The sequence below is a fragment of the Nothoprocta perdicaria genome, unplaced genomic scaffold, assembly GCF_003342845.1.
Source record: "Nothoprocta perdicaria isolate Ctin4 unplaced genomic scaffold, notPer1 scaffold_209, whole genome shotgun sequence".
In the NCBI taxonomy this organism is placed as follows: Eukaryota; Metazoa; Chordata; class Aves; order Tinamiformes; family Tinamidae; genus Nothoprocta; species Nothoprocta perdicaria.
Window position 1 is genome coordinate 1,153,301 of NW_020455305.1, and position 17,664 is coordinate 1,170,964.

Sequence of the window (17,664 nt, forward strand, 5' to 3'; positions counted from 1 at the left end):
TCCTCTGAGGGCTTTACAAATGGATGGGTTCGATGGGATGGAAGTGGGAAATCTTATCTTCTACAAGATGTTATCAATGCTTGAATTTCTTCAGTGAAGGTATAAAACATTAGCTGACCTTTCATTCTACCTACAAGACTGATCTGTTCTGCTACATATTTGGTTTGGTGATTCTGAGTGATCACTAGTGATTTGTGAATTTAAATTGATGTATGTTGTGTGACATAAACCAGCAACACGATTTTGCATCATTCTACACAGCCATTAGATATATTTGGTTTGGGTATTTCTAAATATATGCTAAAGCAAATAAGACTTCAGGAAGATCAAATATTTAAGTACATAAAGGATATACATATATATACAATGTGTATTACATTGGTTTTGCATTTACCTACCTTGTTATGCACATTACGATTGCAACTATAATGGCAATCTGTACCGCTCCAATTATTGCTGCAATAAGGACATGCGTAAGCTTTTGTCTGCTTGGGACAACATAAAGAATGCTAAAGTCTGTCTTTTCACAGTGCTGTCCAGTATATCCTGATTCACACCTGAAAAGAAAATGAACATTTCATGTAAAATATATTTTTTTACAACAGTTTAGTCATTTTTCAGATAAAGAATCCAAGATGGGGGACAAAATGCTCTGTAACCAATGAAAATGTGAAAGACCAAGACATAAATGTAAAGCCTGGAGAACATTCCGATGACAGCAGGAAACATGTTCATCAGTGACACCACTGCTATACCAGTAACTCAGAAGGCACTACCTTCTCGAGTGTAAAATGAAACTTAGAAAGCAAAGAGCTCTTCTGAGATCCTGCCTGTTCTGTGAATGAGTGAAGCAGTGTAGATGGTAGCTGAGAAATGGTCATTGGGAAGGCAGAAATGTGATAGTGCCTGGATTTGAAAACAGTCCAGATTCCTGTGGTAAGAGAAGAAACAATGGATATGCTCCACTTTTCTGGATAAGGTATTAGTAGCAGTCTCTAAAAGTCTTCATGGCCCTGATTTGGTGGAAAGAACATTTGGGGCAAATTTTATGAAGAATAAACTAAATGAAAAACGTAGGCAAACTAAATGAAATAATAAAATATATTCATAAAATTCAATTGGAATATTGATAAAAGTGAGGAATGAAAAGATGAAAAGAAACCCTGAAAAGTAATAAAAAAACCCATGCCTTTTCAAGCTTTAACCTTCAGAAAGAGAATCCCGTGAAACCTATTGAACAAGACTAGCACCAAACCCCATTCTGCCTCGTCCATAAAACCAAACCTTCTTCATTTTTCTCTTTGCTAAGCAGCTCTTACCCAAAATAAATGTGAATATCAGGCCAAATGTGATTCACAGAGATCAGGTTTTTGTCCTTGCAAGCTGCACAGAAAAATCACGAACACTAAAGACTAGATAGCTAACTTAAATGAATCCCACAGCCCCTCAAGGAAAACAGAGCTAACTTGAAGGACACCAGCGGGAGGGAACCCAAAGGTACAAAACTGTTTCAGTGAGAGTTCATGGAAGAATCCATAGGAAATTGCTAAGGTTGGTTAAAAAAAATGGTAGAAGGCAGAATACAATATCTGCTGTAATTAGTATCTTTCCTGAGCAAATCAGAAGTTATCTCAAATCCAATAGAGGCTCTTCCTGATTAGTGCCATACATTTTCAGTGACTGTAAGAAGTGCCAGTGGTGAATATGACAATAGAAATATGGTCTGGAACAATTTTACAAGGGGAAAAAAAAAAAAAAAAAAAAAAGGCTGCAACATAACAAGGAAAAGCAAGAGCTACCCAAGACACTGATCTGGAGTCTGCACAATCAAAGGCCATAGCTTAAAATGCTCCATGATGCCTGAGTTTTTTAATCTCTTCTCTTCTTACCAGTTTGGGCAGAGAGAAGAAAAACTTCAGCTACAAACAGAAATAATTTGTTTGTAGAAACAAAATAATTTATCCAGAGATCTTCCTATGACTGCTAATGCAACTCCTAATCTTCCTTTGAATTCAAGAAAGAAGTTTTGCAGTTTACATGTTCATAATCTTATGACTATTTTCTCTAACCATGAGCTGATGTATAAGATGTGTGGAGTTCAGATAAGAATCAAGTTCCAGCAAGAGCAGAGTTATTAAAGAAAAAACAAATTTACTATTAACAGACTTGGTAATCATTGGGAAAGGAAGCAAGAGAAAGAGGATGGGGAAAACTGCTCATCACTCAAAAGGGAATAATAAGAAGGAGGATCTTTGCTAGCAAAGAGGACTGAATTCTCACTTGCTACTTTGCTTTTATTTTTATTAAAGAAGACAACAAGAGTCAATTTGAGAATTGCTTTAAAACACAGGAGGCAAAACAAAATAAAATAGAGGAAGCACAAATAGTTCAAGATATCTTCTCAGAAACACTAGTATGAAAGGAAATTATTCCTGAAGGATATGGAGGGGAGATTCAGGAGTATGGACTTCCTGCAATGGGAAAGTGCTGGGACGGAAATACTAGGCACCATTTTTAATTGCCTGCTAAAACAGAACATTAAAAAAAAATCTTCTGCATAAGTATAAAGCATGATAAATAGAGGACAGCACATATTTACCAAAGGATGCTATTCAGTTTAGCATAATGAAGCTAAAGACTTATTTGCAAGGAAGTAAACTGCAACTTTTTGATGCAGCCTTCTCTAAAGACATGGCAGAAGGGGCAGGCAGCAAGCAATTGCCCTTATTCCAGCTGTACAAAAGTTGCTAAGCTAAATATCATGCAACTTACTGTTAAACCTTGCTCCCTGCCACTTGCTGTGAGTTCTGCAGGTAGCTGGGCAGTGAACAAGGAGGTTCACTATACTCAGTGCCCAGCTGCTGGTGAAAGTAAAAATTTGGACCGGGCACATACTTTCTGCAGTTCTGCCAGTCATTTAGTACACCACTTACACCACTACCAGAAAAGGAGGACCAAAATAAAAAATGTACCTGCTAGATGTGCTAAGAATGCAACACACTTAATTAAAAATAATTTGCCACTGGCATTTATTCATTGTATTTTCCTTGTCAGAGAAAGTAGAAGTATTCAGTAGAAGTATTTGATTATTATGGTTGATTGTTGTCTGATATAAATAATTTTGATTCCCAAAGAACTCAATGCTAAAGTATGAAACAAATGCATACAGAAATGAGACTATGAGTATTTAAATGGCTCCAAAAATCCAAAGGAGATTTAAGACTTAGAGGTCAAGAAGAGACAGTCAGAAATTCTTGCCTAGAACTAAGTGAGATTTACTGTGATAGGTCCAGGCTGAGTTACTGTTCAGGTTTAAATAATCAAAGGCTTAAATAAATAATTGAAGTTCATAATAATAAATATAACTATAAAATATTTTATAAAGTAGCATATTAATATATTGATTTAATAATAAATTTGTGATTGAATAATAACTGAATCATGAATGGTTCATCAGAATCCCATCAGATATTGTTAAACTTTGCTCCAGATCAAAAGAATACTGCAATTAAGTACCGCTGTCTAACACCTGCCAAAGTAATGCTGGGGATGTACTCAGTTTTCAGAGAGAAGCAAGAGCATATTGGGCTCTTTTGGTTCTAGGCAAAGAAAAGAAGTAGACAAAGGCAGTCCTAAAGGGAAGCTGAAAATAACAAAGTGTCTCAGATGGGAAAAGGAAAAATAAAACTTTTTAAATGTGTAAGTCTGCAGTCTGCAGACTGTTCTTTATGGGCTTCCTGTCATTTAATCAGGCAGGAAACACTTAAATCTTAGCAGTAGGAAAAGACCTATATAGGCTCATTCATTAAAGATCCAGGGAAAAAAATCATAATGAAATCTAAAGATATACAGCTGAAAGCTCCAAAGTTTATTAAAGATTTATAACATCAGATACATTCATCTGAAAGTGGAAGCTTGCAAGATAAATGTTCTGCTGTGAAAACTTTGTTTTCTACTAACAAGTGGCAAACTCCATGTTATTAAGAAGCATCCTTTTGCTATGGATCTTTTATGATTTTGAATTATTTTTTGAAGGAAAACAGATGAACAGTTGAATTTACTTGGTGAAATTTAAATTAAACCTACTTAGGCACTAAGGAAAAAAAATGGAAAATTCAGATTTCCTGGGGAAAATTTACTGATCTTACTGAACTGCTAGATTATATTTAGCAAATAAATGTTATAGCCTAAGGAATATTTTGCAATATATAAACCTGTCTATAAAAATTAAATTACTTTGAAAAACACATAATAAAATGTTTAAAAGAATATATTGATATTCTAGAGAGAATTAGTGAATAGAGCAGTAAAAGACCAAAATAGCACAAGAACGAACTGAAAGAGGTCGGTGGGGAACCTATGTTAATATAAAAAAAAGCCATGCAAGGAAAAAGTTGCATTCAACCTTCTCTATATATGATTTAGTAGATGAAAATGAGACAATATAAAGCCAATTCTCAAAGGGATGAAGAACTATCTAGTAGCTGAGCTGAAATACAGCAAGAGGCTGCTAACATGAACCCACTTGTGTGCTGTGCAAGGATTCGGCATCTCGACCCCAAAACATATTCAGGCCACATTCCCATTTTCCTTGACTCCCTGCAGCAGTCCTAGGATTCTCCTGCTCCTCTTTTATTCCCAGGTCCTTCCCTCATATTTTACTACCTTTCACCATTCACTGTGTACTAAGGCTTGTTAACCATCAGGTTTTATGCCTTTCTTATGGACAGTTATCTGTGTCTGGGAGACTGAGCCCAGACTCCAAGTGAACTCCAAGTGAACTCCAAGTGCTACCATGACTACCCACAACATAGGATATAGTTTTTGCTCAGCAATGTGCAAACCAATGCATTCTGTAATTATATTTAGAGAGCATTTTGATAAAGTTTTACAATAATTTCAAGCATACTTTATGGGCATTCAGGACTTACCGGCAGGAAGCTTTCTGAGTGGAATAAATGAATTCACATTTTCCATGTATACAATAGCCATTGAAATTTTCTGAACAAGGTACGTGGTTTCCAATGTAAATGTCTTCTCTTTGATCACTAGCATCTTAAAAAGAAATATACATAAATAATTATAAATAATAAATAATTATAAAATAAAATCTCAACCAAGAATTGAAGATCTTTAAAAACCTGTAGTGGCAAAGGGAATACATAATAATAATTTTTTAAAAAGGCACAAGTATGAAACTTCAGAGATGCCTATAGAGAGTCGTTAGGATGTATTGCAATGAAACATTCCATGGAAATATCTAGATATGTTTTTTTCAGCTTTGTTGAGAAGTCTTTATGACATAGAACCAATCCAATGATGAACGGAAGTTTTGTGAGAGGCATTGTGGCAAAAAGATAATATGTAGAGACATAGAGGTCTGCCCAGCATTTTAGCAGAGGAAAAAATGCCTGAAGGATCAAGAAAGAGGTGAATCACATTTTTTTGATTCTGGATAGAGAATAACATAATAAAACCCTGATCTGACTGATCTGACCAGTCATTATAACTGAATTTAAACACATTAAAATAGTTACATTGAAGAAACATTCTGATGGAAAGTTCCAACTATTGAAGTGGGCCTGGCAGATAGCCCCCATGCTCCAAGATTTTTTGTGTAACTCTCACATTACTAAAACTAACAAAAATTTTGTACATTTTCACCATACTTTCACCTATTCTGTAATAAAGTCATAACACAGAAGTTTGCATTTGGTTCTGAACTCTGAAGTGCAGGGATCCAAAAATATGAATACTATACTGTATTTGCGGAATTATGTTCATTTCTATGGCAACAGATTGCAGCACCACAAATAAAAAGATGATAATGAACAAGACAACAAGAAAAGACAAGACAAGGTGGACAAGAAAAGGTGACTGTGGAGAAGAAACCACTTGTACAACTGCAGTTATTTGAAATAAAGAAAAAGGAAAGGAAAGAGAATGTCTCATTCAGCAACAGCAACAAAAGCTTGTCGCTGTTTTAGATTTTCCCTATTTTCTGAATATAATAGAATATTTTCTGTTATGTTACCTATTTTGTTCCAAGTAAAATGAATATTTTATATGTTAGAAGTTAGAGATATAAGGAAGCCTTAAACTTGGTTCAAGTTATGCTTCAAAAATATAAAAGACTTGCCGTATTGGAAGAACATTGCCCAGTGCTAATACACACATTAAAAACTGGCCTAATGGAATAAACTATGTTATTTGATGTTTAAGATGAGAAAACTGAAGATTAGTCACCCCAAACCTGATGCCTCTCTCCTCCTCCATGCACTTAACTACTGCCATATTCAGTTTGAATTCAAACCTACATAAAATTATTAGTCTCTGTAGCTATAGGTATATCATCTATACTTTTAATATATATACTAATACAGATTGTGAGGCCTAATGAAAGGCACAACCCCCCCTGCAAAGAGGGACATGTAGCCACAGCCACCCAAAGCAGAGTCAAAATTTAGTATTAAACAAACAATGGCAGTTAAATGCAGAAGATTCATAGACATTCACTCTTCTATTGATAAGAATTCTTAATCTGAGAGGCTGGCCAGACTGCTTCAGAACTTCAATGTGAAAGATTTTACTGGTATAGAAGACTTGAAATAGTAACGGAATATAAAGGTACAGATATTTCTTCAAAAAGATGAGGCAGATGCAGAATGTGAAACCCTGATGCCCATCGTGATCAAAGAAAAACAGCATGTTAGCTGAACAGGGAAGAGACCTCTCTGGTCCAACTTTTGGTAGGTACTCATACTGTAGGGAAAAGTAGATTGTCACCATTATGAGTCTAAAGACATTTAGTTAACAGATTTAAACAAAGACTTTTGCAAAAGCAAACAGAGAGAAGTGTGAAGTGCTATTTCATGCTGGAAGAAGTAATTTATATTGGTTCAATGTACACTCTTAGTGATCTGAATAATGATAAACAAACAAAAAACTCTAACCTTTTTTATATAAGACCTATTACCTTAACTTACAGCGTTTGCCTAATTTGAGTCTGCATGCAGCTCTGCATACACAAGCAATACACATTAATAATAATTACAATACACACTGCATTTTCCACTAAGTAATTTCAAGGGTAATTTCTATGCAATAAAGGAAAGGCTTTAAATTCTTTGGAAGAGGAACCAAAAGTGGTGACCACAGCTAACCACAGATATGGAGATGTGCACTTTGCTTTGAGGGTTATCTTTCTTCTTAAAGAAAGACAGAAGTGTTTTGTCCTGGGCAGCAATACTGAATGACAGCAATAAAATGCAAATGTGTTCTGTTCTGAGAATGACACACATGAGGTACTAACAAGTAAAAGAACTAAGCAGAAACTGAAGCTCTCTCTAATTTCATTTACACTAAGGATTCAGCTAAAACATTTCAACCAACACAATGTAGCATGCTGATTTCTACAGAAAATTTAAAAAAACATCTAACAGAGTCTGCCAGTTAATTTTTTAGAGGTAAGGAAACACTAGTCACAGGGGGCTTGTGTCACTTCAGCACAAATGCAGTGCCTTGGTGGCAGCAAAGGCATTGTCACAGCCACTGGGCTAATTGAACTCTTGCGACAGATAAACAGAGGGGTGAGCAGTTGAGCAGTGCAGAGAAGGACAGCAAGCACTCCTTCTTGCCTACCTTGTAAGCAGAGTGCTGTAAAATGAACTTGTTCTTTCTGTTTGCCTTGGTTAAAGAAGTCAAAGTTATAGGGCAGATGACAAAGCACCTATGTGCTCTATTTTGTCATTTTGTTAAACTGTAACCTGATACCATAAGGTCAGTACAATATACAATACCTTTCACATCTGGTCGATACTGCATTCCATCGTCTTTCTTTCCAACTGCATTTGTGTCATCTGTTTCTGGATGATAAATACATGCATGGATAGCTATCAGGAAAGGCTTATTTTCATACATATATGTTATTGAAATGTCAAAGAAGTATTTCAAAGAAGTATTTTAATTGCAGTACATACATTCCCACATCACTACTCATGTATAAGCAGGTCTGTACAGGCAGTACGAACAGTAACTATAGCAGTAAGGGGCACATTTCAAGCTGCAGGTTTGGAACACAACCGTCCTTTGTAGTATGGCTCTAGATCATTTTAGTAACAGTCTGTTTTGGTTTTGCAACAGTCAAGGTTGCAGCTTCTAGGTATAACCAATGCAGAAATGTTGGGAAGATACTACTCCTAAATTCAGTTCACCTTGGCTTGACTGAATTCAAGACCCCAAAACTAAACATCCATGCACACAATTAGATACAATCATACTGTTTCGGTGAATCATTTTGAAGTTGGAAAAGGAAGTATATAAATATTTGCACTGTTGAGTCCCAGGTTTACTTACATGGGAAGTATGGCTCATATCAGCAGTAGTGAACATTTTCCACATACTAGTATACTAGTATACTATTTCTCTCCTACTTCTTACTACCCCATCATATAAGACCTTCTGTGCTGTTGCTTATATTCTCTTAGGTCTTAAGACCTTTTGCTGTTTTTCCAGATAACAGCAGCCAGAAAATGCTCATACAAATGGGCCACATCTGAATTGTTCTGTCAAATTAAGGAACTCAGAAGTCTCCCTAAGGGGGAAAACAAAATATAGGCAGAGAATTCACTGATAACTAAATTAATGAGTTCTCATTGAAAATGGAAAAGGCTCCACTGAACCTCTTATGTCAGATTCTACGTTTACCAAAAAAAAAAAAAAAAATCAAACCTACCTGAGCAGTGTCCAAGATGTCTTATGTCAATCTGTTCTTGTCTCAGACATGATGCTTCTCTAACAAAGCATGGATTGTTGTAAGAACTTCCATCAGAAGCACATACAGGATTAAAACTGTATCCACTGCAATCTATATTACATACACACCTGTTAATTAAAGCACACAACAAAACAAGTTTGACACCCAATAACAACAACAAAAAAAGTAATTTCTCATATCCTAATGTCAGCTTCCTTTACACTGGAGAAAAACGTTACATGTAGATACTGAAGAATTCATTGACATCTCAGTTTTCCAGCCAGAACTTACAGAACTGTAATATGTGCTTTAGTGTGCTTTTTAATAATTTACTGATGTTGCTAATGGTTTTATTATGGTATGAGTCTCTTTGATTGATTAACATCTGAAAATGATAACATATTACTAGGAAGGTATATTACATTAATAAAACATTTATTGTGTTGTTTATTCTCAAGTGTCAACAAAACCAAATATTCTACTTTTTGTGTGGGTCAAGTTCTCTGAAAGTGAAAAAAAAGAAATGGAACTCCCATTTCTGTTAAAGTCTTTTTTTATTTCTAGAGGCTGAACAGAATCAATACGCTTGGTCAACCAACATTATTGAAAAATGCTGTCAAGTATTTTAACAAGACTTTCACTTTTAAAGTTAACCATAGGTTTATTCTGTAGTATCAAAAACAGGATTATGCAATCTGAATTATTTCATATTGCATCCAATTAACACTTCTGTCATTTCAGACACCACATTTTTCATATTGTTTGTAATTAGGGACCACAAAATGAATGGAGGAGCCAAAAAAGTGCTATTTTCTAGGTGTCCAAAGTTAGGCCAGTCAGAGACTTAGTTATGACAGATCACTATCTGATTCAATAGTTTTGATAGCCCTGTGGTTTCTCATCTTATCACTATACCACTAAAAAGTCCTTTCATCTTTATGTTCTCCTCCCTTCAGATATTAAAATGCATGAGAAGATTCATCCTCAGTCTTCTCTTCAGACTGGAGAGTCACAGCTCTCTTAAGTCTTTCCTTGCATGAGAGATGCTCATAAAATAAGAGATCTCAGAATCACAGACTTGTTGAGACTGGAAGGGACCTATGCAGACTATCTAGTCTACTCCTGCTCAAACAGGGTCAGTTCAAGCATTTTTCCAGGGATTACATCCAGGCGGATTTTGAATATCTACAAGGAAGGAGACTACAATCTCAGTGGGCAACCCATTCCAGTGTTCTGTCATAGTAAAGAAGTTTTTACTCACGTTCAGATGTAACTTCCAGTTTGTGCCCCTTGCCTCTCATCCTATTGCTGGGCACCACTGAAAAGAGTCTGGTCCCATCCTCTTGATATCCTCCCTTGATTTTCAGTGGTGGTCAGCGATAAGACAAGAGGTAATGGCCACAAACTGCAGTACAGGAAGTTCTGCCTGAACATTAGATACTTACACACATTGATAAAGATTCTTCCTCTATCTTTTCATCTCTAGGCTGAACAGATCCAGTTCTCTCAGCCTCTCCTCAGATGAGAGATACTCTGTCCTTTCCTACTCATCTTTATGGCTCTCCATTAGACTCTCTCCTGTATTTCCATGTCCCTCCTGTACTGGGGAGCCCAAAACTGGACACTGTATTCCAGACGCAGCCTCACCAGGGCTTAGTAGAGAGGACGCAATGCTCTTCCGAATGTACACCAAGATCCCTTTGGCGTTCTTGGACACAAAGGTACATTGCTGACTTATGGTTAACTTGCTGCCCACCAGGACATCCAAGTCCTTCTGTACAGAGTTGCTTTCCAACAGGTCAACCCGCAGACTGCACTAGCTCCAGTGCCTTAATCATCATCAGTGCCTTAATGATCTCAGTAGACCTTTGCTGGACTTGCTCCCGTAGCTCTCTCTCTCATACTGTACTTGAATAAGGTGAGATCTTTGGGTTCAATAAACAATATCAATATTCTACCTATGAGAATACTTTCTGTCATGGTGAAACACTACAGGGAAAACAGTAAACCTTTTCCCTCAGGGTCAAAATTTATAACCAGCCCTTACCATATGCAGCAAGTAGCAGACCTCTGCCTGAGAATTCAAGAGTTTGATTTTGGACATTCAAGAGTGAAGAAAGTTCACATAATGATTCATTTCTTGTGCCTAAGTGACAGGAGCCGGTAGAAAGAAACTTTGAAGGCAGCCCTATCTCTCACAGGAGCCAGTGCTGAAGCAGCTGATATTTTTTTTTGCTGCCTTGGCAAAAGAGACATTAGGAGACATAGCAATGAAATGTGGGTAGTACTGCTCTCAGTAGAAAACATGACACAAAAATTGTTTTTAAATGTTCTCTGTCTGTGCAGGAAGGTAGAATCTTGGGAAAGTGAATCTTTGCTGTGGTGTACATCAAGTACACCAGGCATCTGACTTCTCGAGAGAGTACGGGCTCACAGACACAAAATGAAACAAGAAAAAAGGACTGGAGCATCTCTCATCTGAGGAGAGGCTGGGAGAGATGGGCCTGTTATGCCTACAGAAGAGAAGACTGAGAGTTCTATTCTGTGTTTATAAATACCTTAAGGGAGAGTGTCAAGAGAATGAGATCAGAGTCTTTTCAGTGGTGCCCAGCGATAGGACAAGAAGCAATGGCCACAAATGGAGAATCAAAAGTTCCACATGAATTTCAGGAAAAAAACTACTTGACTATGAGGGTAAACAAGCCCTGGAACAGGCTGCCCAGAGAGGTTGTGGAATCTCCTTCTCTGGAGATCTTCGAAATCCACATGGATGTAATCCTGCGCCACATGTTCTAGGTAATCCTGCTTGTACAGGGGGATTGGACTAGATGAGCTCTGGAAGTCCCTTCCAACCTCAATGATTCTATGATTCTGTGAATAAAAATACAGGCATCCTTCTTGTAATAATTGACATGTCTAGGTATAAAATCTCAGTTTTTGTGTGAGAAATTAACTCCTTATAATCTCTTTAAAAATGTTGTTTTGATCTGTCAGTGTGTTTTTTTAAAAAATGTTAAAGATTGATTAGAATAGCTGGCACAATCCAAGGAGATGATAGCATATATTGCTGTTAGTCGTATGTAACTGCAGAACCAGGTTCAAACCTACATTTGATTTGTTTCCTTGCTACAAGCAGATGAAGAATGCGAATATGGGACAACCACAGCCGAAGTGATCATTTACTCTGCAGAGTAGTTAGAAACACTGCTTGAATAGCATGCGAGAAATTTCAGACAAGCAGGACAGAAGCTCGAGCTCTGTTTCTCAAGCAAATGCCACTTGGACTAGTATGTTTATTCCTTAAGAGTGTCCCCACAAGGGAATCAGCAAGGATCTTGGGAATGGAGAAAGATTTGAAGAAGGAAAACCCCAAATTCTGCAAATTTTCACAAAGAGAAAAGCAAGAGGCTTTCTGAAACCTTCCAAAACAAAAATGGTAGAATATTTTTAAATTTAATTATATTTTTCTCCTAAACTGTCAAATATTTTTGCTTTTTGGACTGAATTCAAACAGCAATTATCTAAAATGCAGGAGTGATCTAAGTATAAGTTACTAAGTGAGGCTGACCTGGAGCTGACAAAAATAAACATAAGCGCAGCTAAATCTGTGTCCAAAAAAAAAAAAACCTCTTCAATAAAAAGCTTCTCTGTTTCCCTATTGCCTTTTGAAGGCAGCAAGCTTGCCTCAGGCTTGCCAAAGCCAAGCTATCTTGGGTACATCAATCACCACTTTCCAATATAAATAAATATATTGGAACAGTTTAAAATAAGTTCTCCCGGCTGCTCTGCTGTTGCCTTTTGTATATATTTGTCAAACCTGAACCTACCAGGTGTCCTCCTAAAAAGAAAGAAAAAATTACCAACCAACCTTCTGGCTGATATATGGCTGCCCAATGAACCCCTCAGAGGCAAAAGTTTTGGTTGCTTATGGAAAAGTCACTTAAGAGCTTATATTAAGGATCTCTTGCAGGTGCTTGATGCTTATTACCAAAAAGAACTGAATGCATTTTCCAAGTTTTTGCCTTAAAAGCTTGGTTGATATAAAAGTTACATTAGGATAAAAGAAGCTGGAGCACCACAAGAATCTTCTCATGATAACCCTTCGATTGATTTCAACCAAAAGGCTTGAGGCTGCTAGCTTATTCTCCAAGTTGATGTCCTTATTAGAGTGGATTGTTGCTTAATGTTCTCAATACACATCTTCTCCCTCTTAATCCTCCAAAGTCAGTAGGGCTTATTCAGATACTTCTAGGATGTACTAAGCTCTATAGAACGAAACTTCTTTTTATTACTTGTATCATCAGACTATTGGTTCCCCAAGAAAGAAGGCATCAATTTGCTTTTCAGAATCAAACAGAAGTTTAGATTTTCTGTGACAAATATTTTTAGAAGTTGCATATCTAGTGTTCATTAAGGCAAATGCAAAACATTACTTAAATACAAAAACATTTAAATTTTGGGTAAGGAAAGGTGATATAATTAGAACAAAGATCAATTTTAGGCGTATTTAATAATTAAGAACTTAGTGCAGTGCACCGATCATTTATAAAGGGCCTCGAGGTGTAGCAAGGAAAGCCTGCTTAGTAAAACGATGTGACGTATCTGAAACAACCTCAGGCTGTAAGAACACTTGCTGTTATCAGTAAAATAATTAGATCCCCAGAGATGAGAACACCTTTCAAAGCTCCTTTCTTTATTTTCAGGCCTCAAAGTGTACAAGATGTGTTGGAAGTTTCATGTGCTTAAGAAATACGCCAGATTGCAAGAAAAAAAGAAGGGAAAAGGACAAGCATTAAATATTTGTGGAATGGGTTTGACTTTTGAAAGAGGCCAACCTTTCCAACTAAACAGATTAGGCTACCACATGTGGGATTTACTCAAAAAAGCATTTTGTCTCCCCAGAGATTACTGCTTGCCACCAATTTCTAGCAGCAGCAGTAAGCTTTTTCAGATATTCACCTATTTATTCGCACACTTGTTTACAAATTTGAAATGGAGATTCTGGAATTAAACAAAAGGTGTGAGAATAGTAAATGAATAAGTATACGGTAGATGGAATAAATTTAGGTGAATTGAAATATCAGGGGTAGAGCAATTGTGGTTAAGAAAGTAATCAAATGAGATAAAGTATAAAGTCAAATGAAGTATTGTCTTCACTTGATGTTTTGTCCCTTGTTTATAGTTCTTCACAGATGAAACCTGAACTAAGAACCTTTGGATTTTGAAATTATTTCTTTTTCCACTCAGCAAGCGCTGAATCTTCCCTAGTTTTATTGGAGTTCTTATTCTTTGCTGTGCCTTTTGTGGCATAGAGAAGATACGGTCAAGAAAAAAAATAGATTTCAATTCCACAAGCTTCTATGCATTCTGCTTGAAAATACATCTTTACTTCTGCTCAACAATGTAGAACATTTTTTAAGCACAATAAGCTTCAACTAGCTTTCAGCCACAACCTTGGCCAGTCAAGTGCCCCCACCCTTACCTCTGTTCTGATTTCATGGTATGACTTTGATCATTTCAGAAATGGAGTGCCTAATTTTAGTTGTCTTCCAGCAGGATATGTTTCTTTTTCACAAGACTGACGTAGCCCCCTCCCACCCTCAAATAGCATAAACCTTCAAAGACTTTGCACACACTCCTTCAAAGTTTTTTAAATTTATATATAAGTTAAAAGGCCTGGATTGTTATCTACCTAGAATCTATTAAATTTCTTAATAGTCAGTATAATGAGCAGACTATTATATTATTCCTTTCAAATCAGGATTTACTGTAACCCATTTATACATCATTCAATGATCCCAAAAGACAATCAGAAAATTTCTGTTTCTGTTGCATTATTTTATAGGTTCTCAGGATTTTTTTTGATGGACAAGAAAACTGAATTGCATTCATGTGGGAATAAAATCTTCCTTATGAATACATATATATTATATTCATGCATGCATGTGCATATATATATTTTTTCTCACTTGCACACATGCAAACACACACATACACACATACCATAGCATATCCTTAAAAGGTCAAACCTTGTTCACTATGGTAAGTGAGTGAACAAGTGGTCAAAAGTGGCCAGTATGAACCAGTATGCTATATATCAAAAGACCAAAAGATCAAAGAAACAACTAATACAGACAAAGCAAAGACCAGAACCTGAAAATGTCCATATAGGTATTTCTAAGTGTTAGTAGTAATTATTATGAATTACTATTTTGGCCACTGTGAAAACATATAGTATGTACCTTATACTCCTGCTGGTTCTATTTGTTACTGAGATACATCATTTCCAAAGCAAATCTTATAAAGCATCTACTTGGGAATCAGTTGTCAATCTTTCTTAAAAATCTACTTCAGTAGTCAAAACAGATCTTTGACAACATCGTATGCTTTACTAAAAGAGACAGAATTGCTCAGAAGCTCACATCAGTATTTTGTTAAAAAAATGGGTAAAATGAGAACCTTAGTTAAATTTAATAGCACATGACACATTAAAATGACACATTTGAACTTCTACAGTGAAGCTACTTTTTGAGCTAACATGATTCGCTCACCAGAGAACAGAAATAAGATTTTTTTAACTAATATTTTTTAAAAATATAGCAGTCACTAGGGAACAGAAGTAAAGCAGGATTTTCATGGAACACTTGATAAGCTGTAGAAGAGAACTACCATTCAAATAGGGCCTTGACAAGGCAGAGGAATAGGCCACCAAGGACCTCCTCAAGTCCAATGACAAATGGAAAATCCTGCACCAGAAGTAGACTAGCTCCACTTCTGTGCTACAAGATGGGCTGGGGATGAACTGACTGTTGAGCAGTTCTGAAGAAAAAGGGTCTGTGGCTCTGTGAAGAAAACAAGCTCACATGAGCTAGTAACAGCCCCTGCACTGCAGAAGGCCAACTGCATCTTGGGCTACATCAGCTAGCAGACTGTAGCCTGCAGAGCAGGGGGAAACTATTACTCCCCTCCACTAGTACTCATGAAGGCAAATCCGGAACATTTTGTCCAGTTTTGGAACCCCAGTCCTTTGGCATGGAAAAGGAATGAGGACAAGAGCAGATTTAGTGCCTCATAAGCATATGATACTTTTTGTTCTGGAAAGATACTTCACATTTGAAGAAAAAAATTGTGAGCTCGAGATGAAACACCTACTTTTCATTTCATGCAGGCCACTTTAAAACATGAATATTGATGGCAGAGGTGGGAAGTGAAGTACTGACCAGTCTCTGATGGCAACTTTTCCCATGATGTATACCATGCATATTTACAATGTATGTATCAGGTTTGTTGTCAAAGGAATAAAAAAATCACGTCTAAATCATGTGAAATTTGTCATCTGCTCCTCTACTGCACATCTACAGAAAACCCACTGTACAAACAATATGTCATATTATGCATTTATAAAACTTAAAGAGTAATGCATCCACTGAGAATTCAGTGTGCTGTTCAAATGCCTTCCTAAAAAGTAAGAGTTCTTTAAAACAGTTACAAGTTATAACAAAAGAAGAAAAAAGAACAATAATTCTGTGGTTTCCTTAAAGTGTCTAATTCATGCATTTATATAAAGAAATATTACAAAATGTACTAATAAGCATACACTAGAACATTAATTGTCTAAGTATGGCATGCTGTTCCATACAGCCAACAACCATCTGCTCAGATGGTTGATCCATGACACTTATTTTGCTCAATCCATTCACTTTAAACTAAAATCAACACTGACAATTTTTGCAGAGGTTGTGGGCATAATAGTTGTTTATATTTTTACATTCATTTTATCATGCATTGTCCTCAAGTTTCTAACAGATAATGATTCAAAGGAACAAAACAAAATGAAGATACAAATCTAAAACTTGTTGCAAAGCCTGAATTCTTCAGACTAGGTATAATCTTGTGTAATGAAACAAGGCTTTGCAACTTTAAGTAGAAGCAGTCATAATGTTGTAACTCTAAATCTGAAAAGTAGAAAAATAACTCTTTCAAAGAGGAGAGCACAGTTTAAGAGAAACAAAATATATGTGCCATGGGGTATATTTCTTCTGAAACCAAGTACACTTGTTTAAAATTGCTTTTATGCAGCATCAAGCTTTTATAAACTACATAAAATTGTAACAAAATACATAAGGCTTGAGGGGGTGTTTAGAGATCATCCAGCCCAATCTCTTACTCAGAGCTGGCCCAGATGAATCAGGTTGCTCAGGGCTCTGTCCAGTCAGGTTCTGAGCATCTCCACAAATGGAAACTTCCCAGCCTCAAGGGCCACATTGCTTCAGTGTTTGACTAGCCTCAAAGCCTTATTATTTTGTTGGCAGAGTAAAATGGAAGTCCTTCATTTGAAAAATATTTGACTCAGATGATACTTCAATATTCCTTTTTTGGTTTTCTCCTTATACCTCACAGAACTGAAAAGTATTTGCTCTTTATTAACACATACCAAATATATTATTATTGTACAGCACTGAAAGTTCAATTAGCAAGAGTGAGCATTGCTGTCATGTACTTTTATTGGTGAGCAAAAGGGGAGGTCAAGATTTTAAAGCAAAGTTTATTACTTACCCAACATTTTCTGCATCTTCATCACACTCAGCTCTGTATTTGCAAACTCCACATTTTGAACGCTTCCTCTGAACTTCTGTCCCAGATCCTTCATACTCTAAACAGAACAAGGTCTTGTTAATAGAAAACATGACTTTCAATGTGAGGGTCTTTTTTACTTACCTAAATCCATCTGCCTTGGTATTGGTAACTTGAAGTTCTCCTAGACTTACACTAAAGCTGTCATATTTATTTGCATTTATTCTTTCAAACAAAGGTGTTTAGAGCTTGTCAAAAAAGTGCAGATGACAAGAGGGCACCCTAGAAGCAAGACTATGTCATCAGCTGACTCTTCCTTTATTGTTATTTTACTG

The 17,664-nt window shown here is 36.4% G+C and overlaps 1 protein-coding gene across 1 annotated transcript in view; it reads right to left on the bottom strand.

The window, feature by feature from the left end:
* Positions 1-17,664, bottom strand: part of TMEFF1 (transmembrane protein with EGF like and two follistatin like domains 1) — a 47,008-nt gene that overhangs the window by 2,551 nt on the left and 26,793 nt on the right. The window contains exons 5-9 of the mRNA XM_026038383.1: positions 17,312-17,408; positions 8,735-8,883; positions 7,800-7,865; positions 4,932-5,055; positions 399-557 (exon numbers count right to left, since the gene is read on the bottom strand). Coding sequence (XP_025894168.1) covers positions 399-557; positions 4,932-5,055; positions 7,800-7,865; positions 8,735-8,883; positions 17,312-17,408 — 595 coding nt within the window. The remainder of the gene's footprint in view (positions 1-398; positions 558-4,931; positions 5,056-7,799; positions 7,866-8,734; positions 8,884-17,311; positions 17,409-17,664) is intronic.